The sequence below is a fragment of the Phasianus colchicus genome, chromosome 34 (assembly GCF_987193195.1).
Source record: "Phasianus colchicus chromosome 34, bPhaCol1.hap1.1, whole genome shotgun sequence".
Taxonomy (NCBI): domain Eukaryota; kingdom Metazoa; phylum Chordata; class Aves; order Galliformes; family Phasianidae; genus Phasianus; species Phasianus colchicus.
In genome coordinates, this window is record NC_143469.1 from 2,728,398 (window position 1) to 2,742,675 (window position 14,278).

Consider the following 14,278-nt stretch of genomic DNA (forward strand, 5'->3'; position numbering starts at 1 on the left):
AAGGACAGGGCCAGAACTGCATGCTGCTGTGAGCTGGGGACAGAGGAGGGGGCTGGGGACAGGGACAGGGGTCCTGGGGACAGGGACAATGCTGGGGCTGCGTGCTGCTGTGAGCTGGGGACAGGGATGGGGTCCTGGGGACAGGAATGGGGTGGTGGGGACAGGAATGGGGTGGTGATGACAAGGACACAGCTTTTGGGGTCCTGGGGACAGGAATGGAGTCCTGGGGACAGGAATGGGGTGGTGGGGACAAGGACACAGCTTTTGGGGTTCTGGGGACAAGAATGGGGTCCTGGGGATGAGGACAGGGATTTTGGGGTCCTGGGGACAGGAATGGAGTCCTGGGGTCAGGAGTGGGGTCCTGGGGACAAGGACACAGCTTTTGGGGTTGTGGGGACAGGAATGGGGTCGTGGGGACAAGGACACAGCTTTTGGGGTTCTGGGGGCAGTGACGGGGCCAAGGACAGGGCCAGAAATGCGTGCTTCTGCAGGCTGGGGACAGAGGGAGGGGGCTGGGGACAGGGACAGGGGTCCTGGGGACAGGGACAATGCTGGGGCTGCGTGCTGCTGTGAGCTGGGGACAGGGATGGGGTCCTGGGGACAGGAATGGCGTGGTGGGGACAACGACACAGCTTTTGGGGTCCTGGTGACAGGAATGGAGTCCTGGGGACAGGGATGGGGTCCTGGGGACAGGAATGGGGTGGTGGGGACAAGGACACAGCTTTTGGGGTCCTGGGGACAGGAATGGAGTCCTGGGGACAGGGATGGGGCCAAGGACAGGAATGGGGTTGTGGGGACAAAGACACAGCTTCTGGGGTCCTGGGGACAGGAATGGAGTCCTGGGGACAGGAATGGGGTGGTGGGGACAACGACACAGCTTTTGGGGTCCTGGGGACAGGAATGGGGTGGTGATGACAAGGACACAGCTTTTGGGGTCCTGGGGACAGGAATGGGGTTGTGGGGACAAGGACACAGCTTTTGGGGTCCTGGGGACAGGGACACAGCTTTTGGGGTCCTGGGGACGTAGGCAGGTGAATGGGGCTGGGGCTTGTGGGGGGGGTTTGGGGTCTCCTCCCCACTGAGTGCTGTGTCTGTGCTTCAGCTTTCCCATCCCGCATGCAGTGTGCGGCCAGATCTGCTGGCGGGGCTGGGGAGGGAGGTGTGGGGCGGGAATGGAGGGAGGTGTGGGGCTGGGGAGGGAGAGGAGTGTGGGGCTGGGAATGGAGGGAGGTGTGGGGCTGGGGAAGGAGAGGAGCGTGGGGCTGGGGAAGGAGAGGAGCGTGGGGCTGGGAGGGAGAGGAGCGTGGGGCTGGGAGGGAGAGGAGCGTGGGGCTGGGGAGGGAGAGAAGCGTGGGGCTGGGGAGGGAGAGAAGCGTGGGGCTGGGGAGGGAGAGGAGCGTGGGGCTGGGGAGGGAGAGGAGCGTGGGGCTGGGGAGGGAGAGGAGCGTGGGGCTGGGGAGGGAGGTGTGGGCTGGGAATGGTGAGGAGTGTGGGGCTGGGAATGGAGAGGAGCGTGGGGCTGGAATGGAGAGGAGCGTGGGGCTGGGAATGGAGAGAAGTGTCGGGCTGGGGAGGGAGGTGTGGGCTGGGAATGGTGAGGAGTGTGGGGTGAGATTGGAGAGAAGCGTGGGGCTGGGAATGGGGAGGAGCGTGGGGCTGGGAATGGGGAGGAGCGTGGGGCTGGGAATGGGGAGGAGCGTGGGGCTGGGGAGGGAGAGGAGCGTGGGGCTGGGGAGGGAGAGGAGCGTGGGGCTGGGGAGGGAGAGGAGCGTGGGGCTGGGGAGGGAGAGGGGCGTGGGGCTGGGGAGGGAGAGGAGCGTGGGGCTGGGGAGGGAGAGGAGCGTGGGGCTGGGGAGGGAGAGGGGCGTGGGGCTGGGGAGGGAGAGGGGCGTGGGGCTGGGGAGGGAGAGGGGCGTGGGGCTGGGGAGGGAGAGGAGCGTGGGGCTGGGGAGGGAGAGGGGCGTGGGGCTGGGGAGGGAGAGGGGCGTGGGGCTGGGGAGGGAGAGGGGCGTGGGGCTGGGGAGGGAGAGGGGCATGGGGCTGGGGAGGGAGAGGGGCGTGGGGCTGGAAGGGAGGTTGGGGTGGGAATGGAGAGAAGCGTGGGGCTGGGAACGGAGAGAAGCGTGGGGCTGGGAACGGAGGGAGGCGTGGGGTGGGAATGGAGAGGAGTGTGGGGCTGGGAATGGAGAGGAGCGTGGGGCTGGAAGGGAGTTGTGGGGTGGGGTGGAAGAAGCCTTTGGGACCGCAGGGCTGCGTGGCAGGGAAGGAGCTGCGCTGTCCCCATCCCCTCACCCCCCCTCACCCCCCCAGCCCAGATTAGGGGGTCTCGTGCCGTGGGGCGACAGGAGAACCCCCCCCCCAGATGGGCGCCGCTCCTCCGTGAGCGCAGGGGGTGGACGGTGGTGTTTTGTGCTGACGTCGCCGTGGCTGCGCGTGTGTCTGCGTGTGCAAAAGCCGCCCCGCTGTGCTCCTCCTTGCACGTGGTTGTGAGCGCCCTCCTGGTGCCCGCTGGGCTTCCACACCCCGGGTTGTGCACGGCCCCGCTGTGCTCCGCCGGCCCTCAGCCCCCCTCCTCTCCCCTTGCAGCGCCCAGCAGCGGAGCACGCAGGCCAACAAGAAGCGCGCCGTGCCCAACCAGGTACGGCCCTGGGGGGAGCGGGGACCTGGGATTGGGAGCCCCCCGTGTCGGCCTGGGGGGGCTGGGATCCACCAGCGCCTTCATGGGGGGATTTGGGATCTTCCAACTCCTTCTTGGAGGTGCTGGGATCCACCAGCTCCTTCCTGAGGGGATTTGGGATCTTCCAACTCCTTCTTGGAGGTGCTGGGATCCATCAGCTCTCTCCTGGAGGGGCTGGGATCCACCAGCGCCTTCATGGGGGCATTTGGGATCCTGCAACTCCTTGGAGGTGCTGGGATCCATCAGCTCTCCTTCGGAGGGGCTGGGATCCATCAGCTCTCTCTTGGAGGGGCTGGGATCCATCAGCACCTTCCTGGGTGGATTTGGGATCCTGCAACTCCTTCTTGGAGGGGCTGGGATCCATCAGCTCTCTCCTGGAGGGGCTGGGATCTACCAGTGCCTTCCTAGGGGGATTTGGGATCCTCCAACTCCTTCTTGGAGGTGCTGGGATCCATCAGCTCTCCTTCGGAGGGGTTGGGATCCATCAGCTCTCTCCTGGAGGGGCTGGGATCCACCAGCTCCTTCCTGAGGGGATTTGGGATCTTCCAACTCCTTCTTGGAGGTGCTGGGATCCACCAGCTCTCTTCTGGAGGTGCTGGGATCCACCAGCTCCTTCCTGAGGGGATTTGGGATCTTCCAACTCCTTCTTGGAGGTGCTGGGATCCATCAGCTCTCTCCTGGGGGTGCTGGGATCCATCAGCACCTTCCTGGGTGGATTTGGGATCCTGCAACTCCTTCTTGGAAGGGTTGGGATCCATCAGCTCTCTCTTAGAGAGGCTGGGATCCATCTGCTCTCCTTCGGAGGTGCTGGGATCCACCCGCGCCTTCCTGAGGGGATTTGGGATCTTCCAACTCCTTCTTGGAGGTGCTGGGATCCATCAGCTCCCTTCTGGGACTGCTGGGATCCACCGACTCTCCCCCGGGAGATTTGGGATCCACCAACTCCTTGGAGGGACTGGGATCTGTGAGCTCCATCATGGAAGGGCTGGGATCCATCAGCTCCCTTCTGGAGGCACTGGGATCCACCAGCTCCTCTCTGGGGAGATTTGGGATCCTCCAACTCCTTCCTGGAGGGTTTGGGATCCACCAAATTCCTTGGAAGGCCTGGGATCCACCCACCCACCCCATCCTGGGGGGGATTTGGGACCCAGCGCCCCTTCGTGTGGTGGCCCGGAGGTGGGAGCTGAGCCCCACGGGGAGGGGGGGGGGGGCTTCGTGCCCCCCCACATCCTCCGCCGCCCCCCCCCCCCCGCTCGTTAGGCGGCGCTGCGATGAATCATTAACGGCACTGATTGTCATTAATCGCATGTCACTTTTTCTTTTGCTGTTTTTCTGCTTTTTTCCCACCATTTCCGTGCTTCCCGCTCCCTTCTCCCCCCCCTTTCCCCCCTCCCACCCCTCTTTCTGTCTCCTCCTCCTCCCGCTCCCCCCCACCCCCCTTAATTTTTCGCACCATAAGGGTGAGATCCTGGTAAGTACCCAGGGGGGGGGCCGTGCTGAGCCCCCCCCCCAAATCACAGCACCCCATTGCGGCCGGGCTCCTTTCCCTGCCGTGCTGCACAGCGCCGGGCGGAGCCCCACAATTAAAGCCTGGAGGCACCCAGCCCCAAATCGGCCCCGATTCACCCCAGTTTTGTTCCATCCCCACCCACCCACCCATCCCATAACAGGTGGCGCCCAGCCCCCGCCCCAAACCGGGCCTGCAGGTGGGAAACCCCCCCCCCAAAATCCTCTCCCAGCGCCTTAATTGTGGGGCTCCAACCCTCCCCCCCCCCGCTGACCTGCCGAGCTGTCCGTGTGTCTGTCCCACCACCCATCCCACACCGGATGGCGCCCAGCCCCCGCCCCAACCAGGGCCTGCAGGTGGGAAACCCCCCCCCAAAATCCTCTCTCAGTGCCTTAATTGTGGGGCTCCAACCCTCCCCCCCCCCCTGCTGGCGTGCCGAGCTGTCCGTGTGTCTGTCCCACCACCCATCCCATAACAGATGGCACCCAGCCCCCGCCCCAAACCAGGCCTGCAGATGGGAACCCCCCCCCAAAATCCTCTCTCAGTGCCTTAATTGTGGGGCTCCAACCCTCCCCCCCCCGCTGGCGTGCCGAGCTGTCCGTGTGTCTGTCCCACCACCCATCCCATAACAGGTGGCGCCCAGCCCCAAACCGGGCCTGCAGGTGGGAAACCCCCCGCCAAAATCCATTCAGTGCCTTAATTGTGGGGCTCCAACCCCCCCCCCCGCTGGCGTGCCGAGCTGTCCGTGTGTCTGTCCCACCACCCATCCCATAACAGGTGGCGCCCAGCCCCCGCCCCAAACCGGGCCTGCAGGTGGGAACCCCCCCCCCAAAATCCATTCAGTGCCTTAATTGTGGGGCTCCAACCCCCCCCCCCGCTGGCGTGCCGAGCTGTCCGTGTGTCTGTCCCACCACCCATCCCATAACAGGTGGCGCCCAGCCCCCGCCCCAAACCGGGCCTGCAGATGGGAAAACCCCCCCAAAATCCATTCAGTGCCTTAATTGTGGGGCTCCAAACCTCCCCCCCCCCTGCTGACGTGCTGAGCTGTCCGTGTGTCTGTCCCACCACCCATCCCACACCGGATGGCGCCCAGCCCCCGCCCCAACCAGGGCCTGCAGGTGGGAAACCCCCCCCCAAAATCCTCTCTCAGTGCCTTAATTGTGGGGCTCCAACCCCCCTCCCCCCCGCTGGCGTGCCGAGCTGTCCGTGTGTCTGTCCCACCACCCATCCCATAACTGATGGCACCCAGCCCCAAACCGGGCCTGCAGATGGGAAACCCCCCCCAAAATCCATTCAGTGCCTTAATTGTGGGGCTCCAACCCTCCCCCCCCTCCGCTGGCGTGCCGAGCTGTCCGTGTGTCTGTCCCACCACCCATCCCATAACAGATGGCACCCAGCCCCCACCCCAAACCGGGCCTGCAGATGGGAAACCCCCCCCAAAATCCTGTCACAGTGCCTTAATTGTGGGGCTCCAACCCTCCACCCCCCCCGCTGACCTGCCGAGCTGTCCGTGTGTCTGTCCCACTAACAGGGGATCCTGGTGTGGCTCCGGCCGCAGCCCGGCCCCAAAGCCTGCAGCGCCACGGCCCCGCTCTGCTCCTCTCTGCTTTAACCACGGCTCCCATCCGCACCCAGCCCCGCACCCAGCCCCGCACCCAGCCCCGCACCCAGCCCCGCACCCAGCCCCGCACCCAGCCCCGCACCCAGCCCCGCACAGGGGAGGGGAGGGTGGGACCCCCAGCGCCCCAAAGATCCTATAGGGAGCCGGAGGGTGGGGTCCCCTACAGATCCTATAGGGAGCCGGAGGTTGGGGTCCCCTACAGATCCTATAGGGTGCAGGAGGTTGGGTTCCCCTACAGATCCTATAGGGTGCAGGAGGTTGGGGTCCCCTACAGATCCTACAGGGGGCTGGAGGTTGGGGTCCCCTAGAGATCCTATAGGGTGCTGGAGGTTGGGTTCCCCTACAGATCCTACAGGGAGCTGGAGGTTGGGGTCCCCTAGAGATCCTATAGGTGCTGGAGGTTGGGGTCCCCCAATGCCCCAGAGATCCTATAGGGTTTTGTAGCGGTTCCCCAATGCCCCAGAGATCCTATAGGGTTTTGTAGTGGTTCCCCAACGCCCCAGAGATCCTATAGGGTGCTGGAGGTTGGGTTCCCCTCGAGATCCTATAGGGAGCCGGAGGTTGGGTTCCCCTTGAGATCCTACAGGGTGCTGGAGGTTGGGGTCCCCCAACGCCCCAGAGATTCTATAGGGTTCTGTAGGTGTCCCCCAACGTCCCAGAGATCTTTTAGGATTCTGTAGGGGTTGCTCAACGCCCCAGAGGCCCTATGGAGTTCTGCAGGGGCTCCCCAACACCCCACAGATCCTATAGGGTTCTGCAGGGGCTCCCCAATGCCCCACAGATCCCATAGGGTTCTGCAGGGGCTCCCCAACACCCCAGAGATCCCATAGGGTTCTGTAGGGGTTCCCCAACACCCCAGAGATTCCATAGGGTTCTGTAGGGGTTCCCCAACGCCCCACAGATCCCATAGGGTTCTGTAGGTGCTCCCCAACGCCCCACAGATCCCATAGGGTTCTGTAGGGGTTCCCCAACGCCCCAGAGATCCTATAGGGTTCTGTAGGGGCTCCCTGACACCCCAGAGATCCCATAGGGTTCTGTAGGGGTTCCCTAACACCCCGGAGATCCCATAGGGTTCTGTAGGGGTTCCCCAACGCCCCACAGATCCCATAGGGTTCTGTAGGTGCTCCCCAACGCCCCACAGATCCCATAGGGTTCTGTAGGGGTTCCCCAACGCCCCAGAGATCCTATAGGGTTCTGTAGGGGCTCCCCGACACCCCAGAGATCCCATAGGGTTCTGTAGGGGCTCCCCAACCCCCCGAGATCCTCTGGGGTCACGGAAGGAAGGTGGGACGTGAGCTGTCCCCACAACAGGGGGGCACTGCTGGGTCTCAGCGCACCCCCCAATAATTTGTGCTGTGCCCCTTGCCGTCAGCTCTGTTTTCCTCCACGGGGCTGCAGGGACCCCCAGCAGCTGTTGTGGGGCTGTTGTGGGGCTGTTGTGGGGCTGGCTGTTGTGGGGCTGCTGTTGGTGTTGGGTTGTGTCGGCTCACGGTGCGGTGTGGGGCTGGGCGGTGGCTGTGGGGGAGCATCGCGGGGTCTGGGGGCTTCTGGGGGTCCTGCCCTCCTGCCCACGCTGTCCTTGGGATCCACCTGCTTCTTCCTGGGGGATTGGGATCCACCAGCTCCGTGCTGGAGGGATTGGGATCCACCAGCTCTGTGCTGGAGGGATTGGGATCCAGCAGCTCCTCCATGGGGGATTGGGATCCACCAACACCTTTCTGGAGGGTTTGGGATCTACCAACACCTGCCTGGATGGATTGGGATCCACCAACTCCTCCATGGGTTGTTGGGATCACCAACTCCTTCCTGGAGGGATTGGGATCCACCAATTCCTCCATGGGTTGTTGGGATCCATCAACTCCTCCATGGAGATTGGGATCCACTAACACCTTTCTGGAGGCATTGGGATCCACCAACTCCTTCCTGGAGGGATTGGGATCCACCAATTCCTCCATGGGTTGTTGGGATCCATCAACTCCTCCATGGAGATTGGGATCCACTAACACCTTTCTGGAGGCATTGGGATCCACCAACTCCTTCCTGGAGGGATTGGGATCCACCAACTTCTCCATGGGTTGTTGGGATCCACCAATTCCTCCTGGATGGATTGGGATCCACCAACTCCTCCATGGGGGATTGGGATCCACCAACTCATTCCTGGAGGGATTGGGATCCACCAACTCCTTCCTGGATGGATTGGGATCCACAATTTCCTCCATGGGGGATTGGGATCCACCACCTCCTCCTGGAGGAATTGGGATCCACCAACTCCTCCTGAAGGGATTGGGATCCACCAACTCCTCCTGGATGAATTGGGATCCACCACCTCCTCCTGGATGGATCGGGATCCACCAACTCCTCCATGGGGGATCGGGATCCACCACCTCCTCCTGGATGGATTGGGATCCACAATTTCCTCCATGGGGGATTGGGATCCACCAACTCCTCCTGAAGGGATTGGGATCCACCAACTCCTTCCTGGATGGATCGGGATCCACCAACTCCTCCATGGGGGATTGGGATCCACCAACTCCTTCCTGGATGGATCGGGATCCACCAACTCCTCCATGGGGGATTGGGATCCACCAACTCCTTCCTGGAGGGATTGGGATCCACCACCTCCTCCTGGATGGATCGGGATCCACCAACTCCTCCATGGGGGATCGGGATCCACCACCTCCTCCACGGGCTGTTGGGATCCATGCGCTTGCGCTGGCGGCGGGGCAGTGGGTGGGGGTCGGGGTGGGGGGCTGAGTGGGTGGGGGGGGGGGGCTGGGGGCCGAGGCTGCCCCATAACGGCGCCGTCGCCCCACGCGCCGCAGGTGATCCGCAGGGGCTGGCTGACCATCAACAACATCAGCATCATGAAGGGCGGCTCCAAGGAGTACTGGTTCGTGCTCACGGCCGAGTCGCTCTCCTGGTACAAGGATGAGGAGGTGAGGCCGGGATCCCAGATCCCCTTTGTCACCCCTCTGAGATCCCAGATCCCCTTTGTCACCCCTTTGAGATCCCAGATCCCCTTTGTCACTCCTTTGAGATCCCAGATCCCCGTTGTCACCCCTTTGAGATCCCAGATCCCCTTTGTCACCTCTGGGATCCCAAATCCCCTTTGTCGCCCCTGGGATCCCTGTGCTGGAACCCCTTTGAGATCCCAAATCCCCTTTGTCACCTCTGGGATCCCAAATCCCCTTTGTCGCCCCTGGGATCCCTGTGCTGGAACCCCTTTGAGATCCCAGATCCCCTTTGTTACCCCTTTGAGATCCCAAATCCCCTTTGTCACCCCTGGGATCCCTGTGCTGGAACCCCTTTGAGATCCCAAATCCCCTTTGTTACCCCTTTGAGATCCCAGATCCCCTTTGTCACCCCTTTGAGATCCCAAATCCCCTTTGTCACCCCTTTGAGATCCCAGATCCCCTTTGTCACTCCTTTGAGATCCCAGATCCCCGTTGTCACCCCTTTGAGATCCCAGATCCCCTTTGTCACCTCTGGGATCCCAAATCCCCTTTGTCGCCCCTGGGATCCCTGTGCTGGAACCCCTTTGAGATCCCAAATCCCCTTTGTCACCCCTGGGATCCCTGTGCTGGAATCCCCTTTGTCACCTCTGGGATCCCAAATCCCCTTTGTTACCCCTGGGATCCCTGTGCTGGAACCCCTTTGAGATCCCAAATCCCCTTTGTCACTCCTTTGAGATCCCAAATCCCCTTTGTTACCCCTTTGAGATCCCAAATCCCCTTTGTCACCCCTGGGATCCCTGTGCTGGAACCCCTTTGAGATCCCAGATCCCCTTTGTCACTCCTTTGAGATCCCAAATCCCCTTTGTCGCCTCTGGGATCCCTGTGCTGGAACCCCTTTGAGATCCCAAATCCCTTTGAGATCCGAAATCCCCTTTGTCACCTCTGGGATCCCTGTGCTGGAACCCCTTTGAGATCCCAAATCCCTTTGAGATCCCAAATCCCCTTTGTCACCCCTGGGATCTCTGTGCTGGAACCTCTTTAGGACCCCCATTTTATCCCTATTAACCCCCTTTAGGACTTGTCAGGACTCCATCTGTTACCTATTTGGGGGGGATCCCTTTAGGACCCCCCATTTTATCCCTATTAAACCCTTTTGGGACTTGTCAGGATTCCATCTGTTACCCATTTTTGGCGATCCCTTTAGGACCCCCATTTTATCCCTATTAACCCCCTTTTGGGCCTTGTCAGGACTCCATCTGTTACCTATTTGGGGGGGATCCCTTTAGGACCCCCATGTTATCCCTATTAACCCCCTTTTGGGCCTTGTCAGGACTCCATCTGTTACCTATTTGGGGGGGATCCCTTTAGTACCCCCATTTTATCCCTATTAACCCCCTTTTGGGACTTGTCAGGACTCCACCTGTCACCCATTTTTGGTGATCCCTTTAGGACCCCCATTTTATCCCTATTAAACCCCTTCAGGACTTGCCAGGACTCCATTTGTTCCATTTGGGGGCGGATCCCTTTAGGAACCCTAGTTTTATCCCTATTAAACCTTTTTGGGATTTCTCAGGACTCCACCTGTCACCCACTGGGGGGGATCCCTTTAGGACCCCCCATTTTATCCCTATTAAACCCCTTTAGGACTTGTCAGGACTCCATTTGTCACCCATCTGGGGGGGGATCCCTTTAGGACCCCCAGTTTTATCCCTATTAAACCTTTTTGGGATTTCTCAGCATTCCATTTGTTACCCTTTTGGGGGGGATCCCTTTAGGATCCCCCATTTTATCCCTATTAACCCCCTTTTGGGACTTGTCAGGATTCCATCTGTTACCCATATGGGGGATCCCTTTAGGACCCCCCATTTTATCCTATTAAGCTTCTTTAGGACTTGTCAGGACTCCATTTGTTCCATTTGGAGGGGGATCCCTTTAGGACCCCCCATTTTATCCTATTAAGCTTCTTTAGGACTTGTCAGGACTCCATTTGTTCCATTTGGGGGGGATCCCTTTAGGAACCCTAATTTTATCCTATTAAAATTCTTTAGGACTTGTCAGGACTCCATCTGTTACCCACTGGGGGGGATCCCTTTAGGACCCCCCATTTAATCCCTATTAAACCCCTTTAGGACTTGTCAGGACTCCATCTGTCACCCATTTTTGGTGATCCCTTTAGGACCCCCATTTTATCCTATTAAACCTTTTCGGGATTTCTCAGGACTCCATTTGTCACCCATTTTTGGCGATCCCTTTAGGACCCCCAGTTTTATCCCTATTAACCCCCTTTAGGACTTGTCAGGACTCCATCTGTTACCCATTTTTGGCGATCCCTTTAGGACCCCCATGTTATCCCTATTAACCCCCTTCAGGACTTGTCAGGACTCCATTTGTCACCCACTGGGAGGGATCCCTTTAGGACCCCCATTTTATCCTATTAAACTTCTTTAGAACTTGTCAGGGCTCCATTTGTCACCCATCTGGGGGGGGATCCCTTTAGGACCCCCAGTTTTATCCCTATTAAACCTTTTTGGGATTTCTCAGGACTCCATCTGTCACCCATTTTTGGTGATCCCTTTAGGACCCCCATTTTATCCCTATTAACCCCCTTTAGGACTTGTCAGGACTCCATTTGTCACCCATCTGGGGGGGCATCCCTTTAGGACCCCCATTTTATCCTATTAAACCTTTTCAGGATTTCTCAGGACTCCACCTGTCACCCATTTTTGGTGATCCCTTTAGGACCCCCATTTTATCCTATTAAACCTTTTCAGGATTTCTCAGGACTCCACCTGTCACCCATTTTTGGCGATCCCTTTAGGCACCCCCATTTTATCCCTATTAACTCCTTTTGGGACTTGTCAGGATTCCATTTGTCACCCACTGGGGGGATCCCTTTAGGACCCCCCATTTTATCCCTATTAACCCCCTTTAGGACTTGTCAGGACTCCATCTGTTACCTATTTGGGGGGGGTCCCTTTAGGAACCCCAGTTTTATCCCTATTAAACTTCTTTAGGACTTGTCAGGACTCCACCTGTCACCCATTTTTGGTGATCCCTTTAGGACCCCCATTCTATCCCTATTAAACCTTTTCAGGATTTCTCAGGACTCCACCTGTCACCCATTTTTGGTGATCCCTTTAGGACCCCCATTTTATCCTATTAAACCTTTTCAGGATTTCTCAGGACTCCACCTGTCACCCATTTTTGGCGATCCCTTTAGGACCCCCCATTCCGTTCCCCCTGGAACCCTTTTGGGATCCCATTGGGATCCTTTTGGAGCCCCTGCGGGGGGGGGGGGATCCCTTTGTGACCCCACTAACGAAGTTCCCCCCCCAGGAGAAGGAGAAGAAATACATGCTGCCGTTGGACAACCTGAAGATCCGGGACGTGGAGAAGGGCTTCATGTCCAACAAGCACGTCTTCGCCATCTTCAACACGGAGCAGCGGTGCGTGGGGGTCCCGATGGGGGGTGGGTGGGGGTCCCTCTTGTGTCCCGTGGGCTCCCCCCGTTCTTAGGGTCCCCCGTTTGTGGTGGGAGCCCTCCGTGCTTTCAGGCACTGCCACGTTTTGGGGAGGGGGCTTTGGTTTCTGAGGGTGGAGATGGCAGAGGCCAGCCTTGCTTTCTTTGCACCAAACCAGGCCTTCCTGCCCCGTTGTGGGGTTTCCTTGCTCTCTGTGGGGTTTCCTTGCTCTCTGTGGGGCTTCCTTGCTCTCTGTGGGGTTCCCTCGCTCTCTATAGGATTTTCTCCTCCACTGTGGGGTTTTCTCCTCCATTGTGGGGTTCCTTCCCCTATTGCGGGGTTCCTTTACCTCCTTTTGGGTTCCCTCCTCCACCATGGGGTTTCCTTGCTCTCTGTGGGATTCCCTCACCCCCTATGGGGTTTCCTCCCCCATTGTGGGGTTTCCTCCCCCACTGTGGGGTTCCCTCACCCCCTATGAGGTTCCTTCCCCTATTGCGGGGTTCCTTCAACTCCTTTTGGGTTCCCTCCTCCACCATGGGTTTCCCTTGCTCTGTATGGGGTTCCCTACCCCATTCTGAAGTTCCCTCACCCCCTGTGGGGTTTCCTCCCCTATTGTGGGGTTCCCTCACCCCCTATGGGGTTCTTTCCCCCAGTGTGGGGTTCCCTCACCCCCTATAGGGTTCCCTCACCCCCTATGGGGTTCCTTCCCCTACTGTGTGGTTCCTTCACCTCCTTTTGGGTTCCCTCCTGCCCCATGGGCTTCCCTTGCTCTCTGTGGGGTTTCCTTGCTATCTATGGGGTTCCCTCCCCCCCTGTGGGGCCCCCTCTCCCCCCAAACCCCCAACCCCTCTCCTTCCCCCCCCAGGAACGTGTACAAGGACCTCCGTCAGATCGAGCTGGCGTGCGACTCGCAGGAGGACGTGGACAGCTGGAAGGCGTCGTTCCTGCGGGCCGGGGTGTATCCCGAGAAGGACCAGGTGAGCCCCCCCCAGCTCTGAGCCCCCCCCCTCCAGCTCTGAGCCCCCCCCCTCCAGCTCTGAACCCCCTCCCCTGCTCTGAACCCCCCCAGCTCTCACCCCCCCCCCTCTCCTGCTCTCAAACCCCAGCTGCCCAGCTCTGACCCCCCCCAGCTCTGAACCCCCCCTCCCCTGCTCTGAGGCCCCCCCCAGCTCTGACCCCCCCCCAGCTCTGACCCCCCCCAGCTCTGACCACCCCCAGCTCTGAACCCCCCCTCTCCTGCTCTCAAACCCCAGCTGCCCAGCTCTGACCCCCCCTCCCCAGCTCTGATCCCCCCTCCCCTGCTCTGACCCCCCCCAGCTCTGACCCCCCCTCCCCTGCTCTGAACCCCCCAGCTCTGACCCCCCCCCCTCTCCTGCTCTCAAACCCCCCTTCCCCAGCTCTGACCCCCCCCTCCCCTTCTTTGACCCCCCAGCTGCCCAGCTCTGACCCCCCCCCCCAGCTCTGACCCCCCCTCCCTCCTGCTCTCAAACCCCAGCTGCCCAGCTCTGACCCCCCCCCAGCTCTGACCACCCCTCCCCTGCTCTGAACCCCCCCAGCTCTGACCCCCCCCTCTCCTGCTCTGAAACCCCAGCTGCCCAGCTCTGACCCCCCCTTCCCACCTCTGAGCCCCCCAGCTCTGACCCCCCCATGACCCCTCCCCCTGTGACCTTTGCCCCCTCAGCCCCCCCTGTACCCCCCCAGCTCTGACCCCCCCGTGACCCCTCCCCCTGTGACCTTTGCCCCCTCAGCCCCCCCAGCTCTGACCCCCCTGTACCCCCCCAGCTTTGCCCCCCCCGTGACCCCTTCCCGTGTGACCTTTCCCCCTCAACCCCCCAGTTTTGCCCCCCCCTGTGACCCCTCTCCCTGTGACCTTTCCCCCTCAGCCCCCCCCAGCTTTGACCCCCCCCCTGCAGCTCTGGCCCCCCCCTCTCGGACCCCTCCCCCTGTAACCCCCCTCTCAGCCCACCCCCCCACTCTGACCCACTGCTCCGGCCCTCCTGCTCTGACCTCCCCCAGCTTTGTCCCCCCCCTATGACCCTTCCCCCTCTGACCTTTCCC

At 60.7% G+C, this 14,278-nt stretch overlaps 1 protein-coding gene across 6 annotated transcripts in view; it reads left to right on the forward strand.

Annotated features, from left to right (window-relative positions):
* The window catches only part of DNM2 (dynamin 2), a 51,383-nt gene that overhangs the window by 24,838 nt on the left and 12,267 nt on the right, over positions 1-14,278 (forward strand). For 4 of the 6 annotated variants that reach the window (XM_090128898.1, XM_090128899.1, XM_090128902.1 and 1 more), the window contains 5 exons: positions 2,587-2,638; positions 4,137-4,148; positions 8,628-8,741; positions 12,096-12,205; positions 13,086-13,197. In XM_090128898.1, coding sequence (XP_089985024.1) covers positions 2,587-2,638; positions 4,137-4,148; positions 8,628-8,741; positions 12,096-12,205; positions 13,086-13,197 — 400 coding nt within the window. The remainder of the gene's footprint in view (positions 1-2,586; positions 2,639-4,136; positions 4,149-8,627; positions 8,742-12,095; positions 12,206-13,085; positions 13,198-14,278) is intronic. The other 2 variants (XM_090128901.1, XM_090128904.1) reach the window with 1 other exon arrangement.